General features: G+C 33.1%; 1 protein-coding gene across 1 annotated transcript in view; it reads right to left on the bottom strand.

The window, feature by feature from the left end:
* Positions 1 to 982: 982 nt before the first annotated feature.
* The window catches only part of LOC100569180 (protein tincar), an 80,707-nt gene continuing 64,079 nt past the window's right edge, over positions 983 to 17,610 (bottom strand). The window contains exons 4-10 of the mRNA XM_029490395.1: positions 16,090 to 16,239; positions 14,380 to 14,573; positions 12,307 to 12,955; positions 11,171 to 11,330; positions 10,270 to 10,408; positions 8,899 to 9,048; positions 983 to 3,249 (exon numbers count right to left, since the gene is read on the bottom strand). Coding sequence (XP_029346255.1) covers positions 2,413 to 3,249; positions 8,899 to 9,048; positions 10,270 to 10,408; positions 11,171 to 11,330; positions 12,307 to 12,955; positions 14,380 to 14,573; positions 16,090 to 16,239 — 2,279 coding nt within the window. The 3' untranslated portion in view covers positions 983 to 2,412. The remainder of the gene's footprint in view (positions 3,250 to 8,898; positions 9,049 to 10,269; positions 10,409 to 11,170; positions 11,331 to 12,306; positions 12,956 to 14,379; positions 14,574 to 16,089; positions 16,240 to 17,610) is intronic.

The raw sequence follows: 17,610 nt of genomic DNA, 5'->3' as shown, positions 1-17,610 counted from the left end.
ATATATACGAGTTAGTATAAATTGTATCGAGTGCATAGGCGTGTCTAGAATTTATTCACAAAAGTGGCCAATAAAAATTTCATGGTAGATAACCAGTTATGTTAGTCATCCCCCATATAAAAAAAAAACTTAAAATATTTGTTTAGAAATTGTTGCCTCTCTAAAAAAATCTCTTGAATACATGCTGATTCCTGAACTCTTTTTAAGATTACGATAATAATATGGTAAATTGTTGCTGAATCACCTTTAAGCGTCGACGATAAGGTGTCTATATATATAATATATAGCGCCCTGAAATCTGAATCCAAAAAAGTCGACACTACACGACAAATATTTTACTATTTTTACTAATGTGATATTTTAATATTTATGTTATTTTAACATTAACTAAAATTTCAGCGAGAAGCTGATTTTGCTGGTATGGCTATGACCATATATTTGCCAAACCCGTAAACATATTTACGATCGAGTAGAATGGTTTCTAGCAGGATAATAATAAATATATGATAGTATATTAGACTACAATAGGAGTTCGGTGATTTGGTTCAAATTACAAATGAGATCTTTATTTAAAATTATAAAACACAACATAATATCTAAGTATCAATAATAATATTGTAAATACAACGGACACTAATTAATATTTTTTATGTATATGGTTCATATTGATTATTATATCTGTCGTAAATGATACCTATATTATAATAATATTGTGGTGCACTGGAAAAACGACGACGTTTTATCTTCAGATTTTTTCGGGCAGTGTACCCATGGCGTGCACAAAACACTCGTCATACTATTATAATAATCACTAAATATAATATTATAATTTATATGACTATACATATTGTCGTTTAATAATATTATATCTCTTAAAATAATATTATAAATATGCGCACACGTAATTTAAATATGTATAGGTATATAAAAAGAACATGAAGGTATGCAATTATCTTATATTATAAAAAAAACGTTATTTGATAATTATAAAAAAAAAAAAATAATAATAATAATAATAATAATAATAATAAAAATAAAACAAACAGAAAGTATAGTACAAAAGGTTGTATGAAAATAATGGAGAAAAGCCCAAACTTTAAAAAAAAAAATTATAAACGTATCATATAGCACCAAGGATAACAACAGTCTGTCGAAGGGAATCGTGAAAATGGATCGATAGAAATAACGAGTCGTAATCGGAGTTGGTTGGGTTACATATTTTGTAAAAATGAAAAAAAAATTATACAAATATAGATATTGATAGAATAATATTACGGGTGAGATTTCTCTCCCTCGCTCGTAAAAAAACCTGTGACAAATCCCGACAAAATTCGAGTCTGGGCGGAAATCGTTTACCGTCGGCAAATCCTCTGATTGTGGTAAGTACTACCCGTAAGGAGTGTCTTTTTTTAACACCCCAGCTTACAACATATTATATTACTATAATAATGTTGTTGTCTCTCAAATCGTAAACAGACACATTCCACTGCTGTCGATGTATGAACAATAAGATTGTAGCAATCTGGTTAAATAAAGTCGATATACGATACAATAATGTAATCGTTTATAACGAATAATATTATAATATAATATGATACGATATTGTTACAACTTAAGTTTGTGAACTTTGTTGAGTATAAATAATTTTGTCCCGTTTCCCTGCGCTTGCTTGAAACTGTCTTTGGCGACAAGGACGGAGTCTTTTTTCACTCTACTCTACACCTACGTATTAGTTTTTGTCGTTCAGTCTATCGGGTGATAAATTTAAAAAAAAACCATATTTAGTAAGCTCAACGCGACAAATTCGTTTGGGTCATATGGAGGTAAACATAATATCTATGTGTATATTTATATTCATATAATATGTATTATAATATACACGCGTCTTAAATAATAATTATGTGTTAAAATATGTTTATAGTGTCGTTTGCCATTGTATAATTATTAAGGTAAATAACATATAGGTTGACAAATGATATTCGATAGTATAATATTAAATAATGATACGTAATTTATATATAGTTAAATATTATATAATAGTAATAATTCCGAAACTAGTGTCGTTTAATCACACCTAATATACATAATATATATAATATTATATAGATCACGGGGCAGATGAGGGGACTAGAACGTTTTAATTATTCAGGAATGGTAGGAGGGGGTTGGTTGGCTGACTGTTCCGCACGGAGGTAGAATAAGAGGTCGTCAGAGTAGTGGAAACGTCCCGTATAGTTAGTACCTATATAATTCGAAATTCATATTTTGTTAAACCGTTTTCGAAAAAGCAGTCGGATGCGGCACATCCCTCCACCCCCTTCCAACGGGGCTGTCTTCTTATATTATTATCCTCTAAAATACAAATATTCTTATGATCATATTGTAATAAAGATAGGGGCGCGCGGCCTAGTATTATTGTCCGTACGACTGTTGTTGGTGCTGCTGGAACAGCCTGACGCCGTTGTGGTGCGTGGGTATGGTCGAGTGGTTCCGCGACCGAACGGCCGGCGTTTTGGTTCCGCCGACTCCGATGACGCCGCCGCCACCGTTGTACGACGACGACCACTGCCGTTGGTGCTGCTGATAGTTGTTCTGGTTCTGCTGCTGTTGCTGCTGAAGGTTCTTCTGCTGCTGCTGCTGCTGCTGGTATTGGTGATAGTGCGACGGCGCCTTGACTTGAGGAGGGGGTGGTGGCGCGACGTTATGTGGCATCGTCCTCCAGCCGGGCACCGACCCGGGCCGGTTCCGGGCGCCCCGCGGTTCCGTGAACGAGCTGAGCGACACGTTCGTGGGCCTGGTGCACGGGTCCGGAGGCATCCGTGCCTTGGCCCCCGGCCCGCCCTTGTGCCGGATGACCACCGTGTCCACAGTCTGCAGGTCCGCGTAACTGGCCCGGCGTCGCTGTTCGTCGTCCGTCGGCGACAGCGTGGACGTGGACGCGGCCGGCGACAGCTGCAGCGGCGGTGGAGGTGGTGGCAGCGGCATGGTGGCCGCCGTGTCGTGGCTGCTGTTGGAGTGTACGCCGCTGGACGACTCGCTGTGGCCGCTACACGCCGCCTGTGGCGAGTGGCCGGCCGCTGATGCCTCCGACTCAGACTTTACGGTGTCATCCTCCTCGAAATCGTCAGCGGCCGTCATCGACGGTGGACCAGCCACGCGCTGCGATCCCTGCTGACCCGCCACTGATGTCTTGCTGTATACGCCACTGCGGTACGCGTGATCACGAACTTGTTGATGCTGCTTGGACACCTGTAACGAAAATGGTTACAACAAATTAATACGATTATAATATTATTGCATAAATCCGGGGGGGGGGGGGTATCTGATAGTGTGTTCACTCAGATTTATTAACTAGGCTCTAGTTTAACATACTGATGTCAAGGTTTTATTTTAGGTTTCGGTTCATGTACGGTTATGCGAATTTATATCTGTAATAACTTTCATAAACTATATAAATAATTTTTTAATTTTCTAATACTTCTCGGGGGGGGGGGGGAGGTACATCCTCCCCAGTTACGCTACTAATACATTATAATACAACACATTTATTTAGTATCTATATACTCAATGGTGTTATGCCATTATACAGTGGGTACTGATTGAACACTATATTATGATACCTATAGCTATATAGTAATCCAACTGGTATCGAATACGCGTAGTTATGATATTATTATATCCAGGGCTTAAAACCGTTTCCAAAATTATAGGTAATCGGTTCCGGCAGGAGCCGACATTTTTTTAAGAACCGGTTACCAGTTATCTTGTTCTGAGATGTGCCGTTTACCGGTTACCGGTTACCTTATACCACAGTAAAAAATTGATTACCAGTTACCGATTTTTAACGGTTTCCAAAATATTTAAATAACCGCTTACCAATTTTAAGCGGTTTAAATACCGCTTTTCACATCACATTTTTTCGTTTTTGTTATCAACTATGAATTATTTATAATGATGTGTTTACACTTTTCATCAAATTAGTTACCGTGCCTTCGATAATTTAGCGCTGCTGTAACGCTTGGTCAGCAAAACTACGCTGCTTGTGATAGATAGCGTTTTTTAATTCATCACAACCTAGCAAACTAAACAGCGGTTCCATCATGTTAGAAACATACTGGTTAGATGCATCATAGAATTACTGATAACACTTTATTGATATTGTTTGTAATCGAATAAACGAATCAATGAATAGCAAATAATAATAATAATAGCAGGTAATAGACAATAGTGTAATACTACGATAAGTAGTTAATAAATACCACGATTTAAGATATAGTATATCTTAAATCGTGGTAAATACTAAATCATATGATATATACTAAATACTTGTATATATATATATATATATATATATATATATATATTATATACAATGAGTACTTTGTAGGTCATAAAATATAACCATGTGTCCATGTAGGCTGCATTACGGGAAACGGCCACAGGGAATTTCAGTAATATTAAATAATCAATATAATATAATATACCTATATATTATTTTATAATACGCATAAACAGTATACCATTACGGCATTACCCGTATGACATGTATGTATTTACTATTTTCTGTACAATTATATCATAAATAAAGAGATCTCTTTATACTGATAAAGAGAATATTTTTCTACTAAATAAAGTATAAAAACTATAAACTGAAATAAAAATAAATAATTGGTAATTGGAACAAAGTTTTTTTTCCCCCATTGAACTGCAGGTTACCGGGTATCGCTAAAATAACGATTTTCAGAAATGTCGATAGTTGGTTTTTGGGATATGAATTTATAAACTTTTGTTAATCGGTTACCGGTATCCGCTTTCCAAACTGCAGATAAATTAGATAACCGGTTTAGGGTTCGCAAAATTTACGGTTTTTAACGGTTTTCGTGAAAAACCGGTAAGCGATTTTAAGCCCTGATTATATCATAGTTTAACACCACACCACACATATTTTGTTAATATATTTTTTTTTAATTTGTTCTGTGATATTTCGTTCATTATTTAATTATTTAATTTGTGATGTTTACTGATCTCAATTAAATAATACCTATACGCATACGTAGAGAAAGGATTTGCTGACTTCTTATACAGTAGTCAACTAAAAATCAGTCCTAAAATTCTACAAATGCATTGAACAATAAATGTGGAAAACGAATAAAACGGTTTACCTTTTGTAATATACTGAATATTTTTCCTAGTGTCTTCATAGAATTCATGTTTTTTGTTACTATATCGGTAACAAGTTGCACCTGTGAAAGCTCGTTTTCAAAACTAAGTACTGTTAAAACAAAGTTTCTAAGTACTTTGGGTCAAGAAAGATTAGATATATGTTCATTGAGCAGGATCAAGAATAAGAAGTCATAGTAGTTTTTAAAACATTAAACCCTACCGTCAAAAGAGTAGATACGTATGAAGTTTCAATGAAATATAATATTTCAAAAGTTAGATATTTAAATATTATGTTTTCTATTTCGTTGTTTTTTACGGACATAGTAATTATTATTATAAAATACTTATTTAAAACTGTTGTGGTATTTGTATATATGTTTAACCTAACCGTATAGTCTGTATAGATCAATATACTATATAGTTTAATAGGAATACATCCACGGGGAGGTGGGTTCAAACACCTAGACTCCTCAGTTACCGCGGCATATATATCATATATACAATCCGTGCGTGGTACTAGATCAGAGAATGGTTAAGTGCAAATATTCTATTTGATCAGTCGATATCAATAATCTATTTAACAATCAGTTTAATAAGATTCGGATTATTTTGATGGTGAGTATATTTCCTTAAAACCCGGTAAAGAACGCACGTCTACTCCGAGTAGCGACTACACGCGCCGTGTGTAGGTTAGGTTGTGCGATTATTTAATAACGCCGAGTCACCGAGATTACGTTACGAAGTCATCTGCTATTATTGCGGATGACATAACTGAAACTTTTTAATAGCCGTTTTCCGTGTATACACCGGCATATAACGCAAAGGCTTTGCCACTAAGGAAATGCGGACGAAAGTGGGCGTTCAATTAAACCGACAAACTTTTTGCGCTCGACAAAAGCTGCAGCGATGTACGCGCGGGAATGATGGCAACTTTCGAGACGATAAAAATTAAGCCCGTCTTGTCACCAAACTGTACGCGTGGATATTGCGATAGTACAACGGAAAGCCACGGAAAGATGATCCTACTCAATGCAATGACACTCATCACACATTCACACCGCCTACAGATGATATTCAGAACACAGAAACAAATATTGTAATAATATCTAGTAAGTATAGTAACCATATCTTGATTGATATTCGGCGTAAAGTTGTTGATTCGATTCCATAATGTATTCTTAATGATTATTATGAGTAAGACTATCCACTTTCAGAGTTCTAAATAATAATGTGCCACATTCAAATATTGAAATATTATCAATATATCATACCTATATTATGTAATATTAACCTGAATCATTTCCAAACGAATATCTGCCTTAAAGCCAATATTCCATCTCATCTTACAACAGTGGTTAGTCAATCAATAGAGAACACCGTATTATTGTTTGTTTATGTAATTTATAGTGCCCCTATCAATGATTGGCTATCTGTAATGGGTATTGCGAGAAGGGGTGAGAAGTGATTCAATGAGTGTAAAACATTAGTTTTTTTATGCATTTATAATAATTTGTATCTACATAATATAAAAATACGATTGAAAAATTAGCGTTAAATAAAAAAAAAAAAACTAAGAAATCCTCCGAATCTAACTGGATTTTGGAGGGAAAGCCCTTTTACCAAAAATAATATTAAAATCTGGTCGATTATCATAGCACTATTCCAATATGATACTGTTTGGAATAATTTTGTTGTTAATATAATTCGTTTATCATTAGTTCATCTACAATATTAATGACGTTGATATATCAGTTTTTCATCTGTAATTATTGTTTAGTGCAGAAATCTCTGAAATATAAAAAAAAAATTAAAAACAACTGTACAGGCTGAATGTCTGTGAGTGAAGAATTTATCTATCCATTGCCATTGCAGCGCTCGTGAGTCAGACGAACCACTATACACGACGATGTATATGTGGACCCTACGCTGAAATATATATATACCTAAATATATATAGCATTAACACAAAACTTCCGAGACGAGTTTCTGAGGAAGTTTTCAGAGGATTATGTGCGCGAGGGAATATTGTACATGTATTTATTTATTGTGTGTGTGCACGCAAGCGCGTGTTGCCGTGTCGACGAATAGAATGATAAGTCTACACTCAACCGATTTAAAGCCGGGCAAAGTATATACTTTATAGTAAATAGTGTTACTCGGTAAATGTTAAAATTCACTTCCTCTATAATATTATAATCTAAAATAGTAAAATGTCCGGCTAAATATAGATGAGTGATTAGGGGGCGTATTGGTGGAGTTTATAATATAATATTATTATTATATTATGTATATCGTATGACGAAGGTGGCGGATCGTGCCCACACCACTCGAAGTCAAGCACTAGATCCATCTGTCTTAATATTTTCTCTATAGTTATGGAATGGAATTTCTGCTAATTATTATTTTATCTGAAATAGGTTTTTTATGAGGAAAAAATCCATAGCAATTAGCAGGAATCCCGATTAATTATTAATAATTTAATTTATTTATAAACAATAAAATATGATTTTTTGCATAAATTGTACCGCTGTATACATTATATAATTTTTTTTCAAATTAAAACTTCGTTTCTTTTTTAATGAACTCATTTCAGCGTGTGAAAATGCGCAAACATAATATACGTTGTTGTATTATCGCCTCTATTCATTCGATTAAGCATCTATGCGCTAATCGAATTTTAGTACGAAAGTTTAGATATATTCGCAATATCACAAGGGGTTCGAAAATCAATGTGCAATTAATGTCATATAGTTACGTAGGTACTTAATCGATTAATTTTCAAAGAATAATTTATAACTGTAAAATAATATAATATTGTAATGTTATTTTTATTACAGGATACAATATAATAAAGGCAGATGTATCGGTTTCGTCATGCGTATCGTAATCCGTACCCTATATTATATGCCGTATAATAATGATCCAAATTTTAAATTACAAATATTTGCAAAAATAAAAAACCACCAGCTATGATAAAATCGACCCGAGTGATAAAATGTCATGGTTGTGATCAAATAATATTATAGCGAAACGAAAAAACAAACACGAGAAAATAATAACGGAATCAACGCACTGAGAGCTAGTAAGACAGCATTTATTGTATTTGCGAGCTAAAATATCAACGACTTGATGCAAAGTATAACAAAGTATAGTTAATAATAATTGAGCTTGTTGGTCTCATTTTGTAATACTATCTTAGCACACCATAAGACACAATAAGATATTATTATTAGATTTTTAACTTTTTTCTTTTCATCTTTGTTTAACTAATTTAAATTAATTATGAACACATTAGTTTGAAAAGTATAATGACGAGTTAATTTTAAATTAAAACCGGATTAGGTCTTATGAATATTGCAGGTATATTTTATTACTACTAATCTATGTTGACGCTCCCCTTACTCCTGACAAAATCTTATGCACAAAATCATATAGGAAAAAACTGTTAGTTTAAGTTAAAAAGATACTTTTATTTTTAATTAGCAAAGTTATTTTTAAATGTAATTATAAGTTGACAACTGTCAACTTTTAATTTGTTTAATTTCCGTTATATATATTTTTTTTAACTTAGGTAACTGAACTTTAAATTATTCATTAGCTTGTCAGGAGCGTTTTAGTTGATTGTATCAGGTACAGTAGAGATAAATATATTTTCTGCCCAACAACGGATTCGACCTTTTGTTTCTATTGTATATCACTGAGAATTGCGAACTATATATATTATTATATACTCACTTGGGTTTTGCTGGCGTGGAATTCCGCAGCTGAACTTATGTCTTCCTGAATGGGCGGCGGCGGAGGCGGCGGCGTGGCCGGCGAGTAAAACAACTCTCTTGTGTTGGCGCTCGCGTACGTAATTACACCTTCCCGTACGGTGTCCAAAAGCTGTATGAGAAAATCCAGCTGATTACACAATCGTATAATTTGGCCCAAAAGTTGTATAAGATTAGTAGTACTACTACTACGAATCTAGATTTTCGCGGTGGTTAAAATGAACTTTTTTTTAATGCAAACCCAGACGGGTTCAAACTTAAAATTTTGTATTTAAACCTGAACCAAACTAAACAATTCAAATTGTCTCGAAAATTGTGACTTTTATACAGACTTTGGAACTTTAAAAACATAAAACTTTTGTTAAATTTCAAGATAAATTTTACATAATTTTGATAACGTATTCTACTAATTGAAATAATAAATAATATTAATACGCCTTATCGTTCTTCAAAAATGAAATGATGTAGAAACTAAACTGTTAGGATTTAATAATATAATAATATTACCTATGTTTTTCTAAAACTCACTAAAAACACTACTATATGGGTAAAAAAAAATATATAATACAGAATTGTTGAAAATTATGCAAGCTATTGATTTTTTTATCGCAAAATCGAAGAAAGACGGGGAATTTAATTTCGTTAACTCGCTGTTTACACGAAAGAAATTTGGAAGTCTGTCTACTATAAATGGAATGCAAAATATATAAGAAACGAAATTTATATATGATTAGACAACATGCAACTCAAACAAAAACTCCATAGCACAACAATATTATTACAATATGGGGTGTCTTACCACGTGTTCGTTCGAGTCAGTAACTTTTTACTCGAATTAATATTATTGCTACATTTTGAGCAGAAACCTACATAAATTACTTGTAATAATTTTCGGTTTTTCAAAAAATCAAAAAAATCCAAAATCAGAATATATATCTGTGTGTTTCTTAATAATTTGGTGCAGATATTGACGGGACTAACCAGTGCAGTTATAACATTTTAAAAATCGAACAGGATAGAACTTTATAGGTACATAACAACCATAGCACGTTACTCGATATCTTTCCTCTACGAAGAAAATCTATGAATCATAATTATTGTGTTTTTGTTAATAGTAGTAACCATTACGAAAACGAAAACCTTACGAAAAATCGGTCAGAAACATTTTATCGTGCATCCAGCTCAAAAACATAGTTTTTTTTTTTACTTAATATTATTATTATTATTATAGTTGGCGGATGTACACCGAACGTGAAGCACCCTGTAGAGTGTTTTCGTGCACGCAAATGGTACTCGAGGTGACTTCGATCACGAAACATGAATTCGTTCTTACCTTCGTGTCCTCGGACGTATTGTCGTCGCTGTGATCGTTCGTGGCCCTAGCGACCATCGGCAATTCGCGGAGCTTCGCATAATCACCATCGTCTTCTGGACTGACTCCCCTTCGGTCGATTTTGTGCATTGGTATGCCTCTGTGACGAAAAAAAATAAATATCATATTCAAAACTATACGAGTGGGATTTAACACGCAGTAGGCAGTAGGTATTCAATTTAGAATATTTATAGAAATAATGAGTATTTTCCGTTAAAAAATTACATTGTACAAGAATACAATATTATTAATTTATTATCAACTTGTGTGTAAAACGACAATTGAATCCCAAGAAAAACGTAGGTGGCACGTCGGAGATATCAAATGATTAATATAAAAACATTTATTTTTTTTATTTTTTTGTCTACTCTATACAAGACGGCGGTTATTCTTATTATTTCTCTTTGACGAGTTACTTTTGGCATTGTTTTCGTATGCCGTCATTCATTGTTAAAAACCATTGTAATTAATAAGGAGGTGCGTTCAGAAGAGAACTACCATCGTTTCTCGTTAAATAAAATTGACAAAACGTGTGACTGTTTCGTTACACCAAAGTTTTTAATTGGCGTTTTGTGATAATGTATATTATTATTGTGTAATTTTCAATGGGCTACCGTTTGAAAAACACAAATATGATATATTATGTCATAGGTTAACATTTATAATTTTACCAGGACAGTAATTATTATGAACATTTTTCGTAGTTATTCGTATTTGTTTTCTGAACAGTTTAAGGCAGAACTAACGTATAATGATTATCGGCGGCATGACTGTTATTTTAAAATTTTAACCAAAACATATTTGTATGACTTATAATTGTTTTAAGTAACTTTTAGACAGAATTCACTTCCAATACACTTACTTTGTAGATTTCTTTGTCCGTTTACAACCAAAACAACCAGACGGCTCGTCCGAGTCTTCCATTTCACTTAAACAACTGCGGCCCGAACTCGACTTTGGTCTAGGCCAGTATATCTGTTCATCACTCATTGTCTTCGGCGTTCTTTTAAATTTGTGTTTATCTGAAATAAAAGTAGTATAATTTAATAATAGTATTAAAACAATTAAATCGGTCATGTTTTGAACTAGGATTTGATGAGAAGCGAAGATTAGCCCCGAACGATCTGCAGGATTTTATAATTTCATATAACCCCTCGCGTTATTACATTATTTACCTAATCTGATATTTAAATTCTATAATATAATATAATAGAACCGTCCATATTATATTTGTAATAATATAATGTTCATAGAAGAGCATAGGTACGTTATTGTAATAATGTTACTTACAGTGTATATAACACTTCATAATTATTATACTACCTAATGATTAATAAATGTGTGTTAATTTAATAGAATATACATTATTATGTAAGTACAACAAATTGTATTGAAGACGATATTAATTATATTGTGTAATGCATGATACATAAAATAAAAAAACGAGGAAAGTCATTGTATATTTCCAACTATTTGACTTATCATGATAACAGCGTTAATAAGTTAAAGGTTTAAACGTGTATTTATTTCAAATTCAGGGGATATTTTTGATTTTTATTAACTTTTTAATAACTTTAATTTGATACATATTAGATTAATAATAATAAAAAAATGTTTATAACAGTTTAATAAGTAACATTTCGACGTTCGCAGATTTTAGAAAGTAATAATTACTTATATATTTTTTAGTATAATTTCTTTATGTTTTAATATTTTATATTATGCTGACAAATTAACCATCTACTGAAGTCACACTATACTCTCTATACTAGAAAAAATATAATGAACAAATTTGTTTTTCCGTATCGAATTTTAAATAATATTTATTGAATCGAGTTTATGATTTGTTTACTATCAATTTCTAACTTATCGATTTTGTGTTCTCTTAACTTAACTTGAATTAATAATTTTTTCATTTCATTAACTTTGGTAGCAATAGTAGTAGTAGTAGTACTGTAGTAGTATTAGAGATAATATTGTTACATGATGCAAGCTTACCCGAGTTCGCAGCGACACGCGTGTAGTCGGCGACCACGCGTTCCACCACGGACGTGACGATGCGTTTGGCCGTCTTCTCAGTCAACGAGTAGGTGGCGCCCTGGGCCACCACCAGCAAGGGCACACGCTGGGCGTCCTCACCTCCACCACCTGCGCTACCTGCACCGCCACCAGTTCCACCGCAGCCGCCGCCCCTGGGGTCGTACTCCAGGAACAGGTGCAGGTTGAACACCCAGCAGGGCTTGAGCGTGAGCACGGACCACATGGCTATCCAGACGAACACGTGCGCGGTGGAGTTCAGCAGGCACGCCAACACGACGCCGTTGAGGGACGACCGGAACACGACGATGGCGTTGTACAGCAGTGGGCTCTCGGATGCGACAACGGCGAGCAGGGCCAGCACGCTGGCGCAGTATGGCATGAGGCTCGAGTAGGCGTCGGCCACGGTCTTCCGACCACCCGTCTGCCGCTTGACGAACCCGCTGAACCGCGTGTACCCGTAGTAGTATACTATTGAGTTGGACACGAATATCAGTACGGTGGTGACGGTGAACAGCACTGCGGTGTCCAGGTGATCCAGCACCAGGTGGTACGTGGTAGGCCCGGCCGGCAGTTCCTTCACCATTTTGCAGACGCCCAACACTTGCATCTGCGGCAACGGAATAATGAGTATCATAATAACAACATGTACATATTTATAGTGATTTTATAATGATTTTTTCGTCAATCCCGTGCTAAGAGTTTACTTGTTGATGCCGGTCGAAGGGTTGGATAAATATTACATTTCACCGGGGAACGTTTACAGTAAACGCTTTTTTAAAATCGGGTAAAAAAATGGATACCTACGCGGCAGTTGGAAAGTTACCGTCCAAATAAGATTAATTCACATGAATGTATCGATACGTTTCGTGTATATCAAAATATTATAGTGCAGCTAGTAGGAGGGTCACCCCCGTGTGCTGTTCTGTGAAGAAGTTTGACGAATCCAGATACAGGGCGATCATCGAGAACAGTCCATTCGTCGACGACAGAGGGTTGTCATGATATCGATAGAGTCGTTTTCGGTGGCGGCAGGGGCGTGACGAAAATAATATGAGTGTTTCGTGCGGAAAGGCATTTTAAGCCCTGTGCAAATTGCAGCCCTCACTGTGACTCGTAAATGAAATAGCTCACTTCTCGCCCTCACCACACAGTATTGCTGCACGTGTATTAGGCATATTTTTAGTCACATTTAAAAATGTTTTAAAACTCATATTGATATTGCAGCAAGAGTGCAGGACACATACTGATATGGCACCTAAAATTATATAGAATAATCCCATAATCTGTACAGCTTTATTATTTTTATACCTATCTATTTAATAACTAATTAAGATCCAGTCCCGGAACCAGTTTTAAAATATCTCGTTTATACCTCGTGCCAAAATATTTTTGGAAACCGATCGGCTTCTACAAACATCAGCTGGAATTCTTACTGGTACATTATCTCCAACTTTGGCTGTTGAAAACTTTTGTTTTGAAGTCAGTTACAATTTTCTACATGGAATTTAAGGCCAACTTTGACGTGACCACATAGTTGCACGGGTTAGATTACAAGCTCCAAAATCGTGGTTACAAATTAGTTATAAGTTATAATAAATGGGTACGAAAAAGTTAGGGTCTGGAGTAGAAATTTGGAATGCCTTGTGTCGGCAGTACAGCTGACCAAAAAGAATTAGAAGGAAACATTTGAAATCACTTGGAACCCAAACCTTACCGGAAACGTTATTTTATTATTTTAAGTACTGAAATCAAGCTATTTCTAAGATATTAATTTAAAATGCTAAATTAAACGATTTAAATCTAATATTGACTAAATAAAATGGGCCTATAAAATTGTTTTATTTGGCAATTCCGTTTTATACTACGCGTGGTAACAAAAACTATTACGATATCATCCAGTTTTAGTATAATATTATTACACGTTTCTATTGTATTAATATTATATTATAATATTATGTATTTCAATTATATATTTATATTTTATATATGTATTGAAATGGCGATATCTGAGTGTAAATAATATTTTCTCACCTTGTAGAGGATGCATGTGAAGAGGTACAGTGACAGGCATTGTATGGCGTTGGCGAATAGCTGGACCGAGAAAAGCGTGGCGAAACACTTGTTAGTTTCCCAAAAAACGGAAGCATACCGTCCGCAGTATATGAACAAAGCCATAGCGTAATTGAAAAACTCGACGGACATGGCCCCATCAGTTTCCGCAGCGTCTGCGAATAGTTGGGGATTTAATCGGTATTACTTATAATAGGACATATGGTGATAGGACTATTATAGAGCGGACTAGGTAGATACCTATTGAAGGTCAGGTTAGGTTTAGCGGATTATCCTTTGCCATTTTATTCCACTTGTCTAACCCTTAAACGCTTATTATTATTTATTGATAAAACAAATGGTTTGTTCGACAATCGATATTTATACGAAACTTTTAGTTGAGCAAACCACTGTTGTTTATAAATTAAAATAAAAATCATCATTATAAAATCAAGCAAATAACTATGAATAAAATATGATGATGATTATTTCTATATGCAACTACACAAACATTAACACTTATTATTACGTCGCATAGGGATATAATACATTTTTGTTTATATAACAGCATCTTTAAAAATATCACCATATTTTAATGAGTAATACCTATATAATATAATAATTTAATGTACAATAATATGGTATATCAAACTCTTTGTTCCGTTTATAATTTTAATAAAAAGTTATAAGTCATAGAGTGAATAACCAAAACTGCGAATCAATTGTAATAAACAACTGTTCAGCGCATCTTTTGCACTTTTGCATAACAAATTGACAAAATATTATGTAAAATGTATTTTTATAAATAGAATTGAAAAATATTTTAATAATTGTGAAAAATAATTTAAATTGTCAAAATGTACTCTTAATATACGTGTTGTAACTTTAAACATGTCAATAAAAAACAGTGCGTAATAATTTGCTTTTATCTTAATATTATTGATCACAAAAATATAATTAATTTCGCATACATATTAACCATGATTTTATAAAAATTCTAAAAACAGTACACAAATATTTATTGAAAATATGCAACTATGTTTAGCATTTAAAATATGTAAAAATTGTTTGTATTATTATATGCATTTATTATAGTAATTTAAAACAAATATGGAGCGAATTCCTTTTAAGAAAAAATGCGTTAAGCCCGAATCCCTTATTTTTAAAATTAATACGAGATATATTAATAATAAAAGTATATTTTTAAAACTTAAATCCTTCATTTAAAAGCAATGCATTTAACATTTTGATTCAAACATTTTTAATTTAATTTAATTTTTCAATAATTTTGTTTCTATTAAATTAACAACAACAAGTTACAAAATGTTCAATTGTAGTTTTATTTAATAGCTGAAAAATATAGCAATAATTCAATTGTGGCATAAAATATTTTATAATTTTTATAACATAAACAGTATATAACATTGAAAATTAATAATTTTTAAGATTTTCGATGATATATACAAATATTTTTTTATCTAAAGAAAAATGAATATAAATTCCTTACCGAACGTAATAATTATTCGCTACTTTCAAATCAAATATCATAACCGATATTCGACCTTAACTTTGCGTATATCAGGACTATTTTTAAAATAAAAAAATGGTGCCCTAGTTTTTTAAAAAAATGCTGTATAGATGAATTTTATTAAAATCATGATAATCATAGAATGATTACAATATGATACTCACATGATCTATTGGTCGATGGCGATGACGACTGTGGGACGAGTACCGACTGTGTCCTGGGTTCGATGTGCATATTTTTAAGCGTGATGTTGGGTGGACTCGACTGATGTCCGCCGAGGACCAGAAAATCCAAGTCGGTATTCCAAATATTATCTGAAAACGGACACAACACGCTTAGATGAGAAAGGCAGTAGATTACATCGCGTGCATTGTTTGTGGGTAGCTCCGCGTGTTATGCGGGGAAAATGTATATATAAATTCATAGTCTAATATCCAAATACACTCCTATTGTTTATAGGAATTAGTGAAAAGGCAACCTTGCAGGGCATCATTTAGGTACCCCCATATCTACGTATATTATAATATTATATAATACACGTCTTATACAATTCACCTAAGTACAGTTAATATTATAATGCTAGGCCACTATCGGGTTAATATTCTAGAGGTTGACTGCATTAATTAAGAAAAAATATATAATATAAACCTAGCATTCAGATTTGATAAACGGATTAAAAACAAAGTTATGTACACAAGCATTCCTACACAAGAGAAGTAAAAATTAAAAATGACATAATACGCTACATGAATATTAAAAACGAGGATATGAAAATTCCTACAGCAGTCAACAATAATTAGTGAATTCCTACGTCTGTTAAAAAAACATTTTACTCCCATTTAATGTTTTAAATACACAAATATAAAACATTTTTGTACAAAAATAGAATATCGTTTAAACATATAGTTTGAAAAGTTTCTCACGCTAACTTAAAAAAAAATATAGCAAGCTACTGGATATTTTTCCCGTACAAGGAAAATCTATGAACCATAAATATGTTTTTGTTAATAAGTAGCCATGACAACGAAAACCTTACAAAAAATCGGTCAGCAAAATTTTCTTGAGTATCCAGCTCGAAAACATAATATAATATTACATATTAAAAAAAATGACCTCGTTACTGCCGTCAATTTTAACTAAAAAAAAACCTAAAGTATTGACAAAATTAAAGTTAGTTAACGTTGTCCGATTTTGATTCTGAAAAAAAATTTGAACTCACCAGAAAATTATTTATAGATCCTACGAAGCACTTTGTAAAAACTGAATTTTATATTCATGTGAACTGTAATTAAAAACTTGAAAATATAAACTTTTCGAATCACAATTAAAATTAAAAGTTAAAACTAATATTAAAAAGGTGGGTAAGTGGATGTCGCTCTGCTGTACAGTAGGTTACAAGTGGATCACTGTATAATGGATAGTATTATTTGAATTCAATGATATAATATCACTGTATAAGAAAAACGATTCTGAGCGGAGACGGTTTGTCAGACTAGGTATTAGACATACCTATTATAGGTATCTGGTATACTTATCTATAGTATTAAAAAAAAATTGACCTATAATAGGTATGAATAATAAATTCCAAATTAATCATATCACAATATCCATTAGGTATAACGCGTTATACATCAACAACAAACAGTGGTACTATCATAGATATAATAGAATAGTATACTTTAGAA

This window comes from Acyrthosiphon pisum, chromosome A2, assembly GCF_005508785.2.
Source record: "Acyrthosiphon pisum isolate AL4f chromosome A2, pea_aphid_22Mar2018_4r6ur, whole genome shotgun sequence".
NCBI classification, from domain to species: domain Eukaryota; kingdom Metazoa; phylum Arthropoda; class Insecta; order Hemiptera; family Aphididae; genus Acyrthosiphon; species Acyrthosiphon pisum.
The sequence above is the reverse complement of the archived record's forward strand: the minus strand, read 5'-3'. Positions and strand labels throughout refer to the sequence as shown.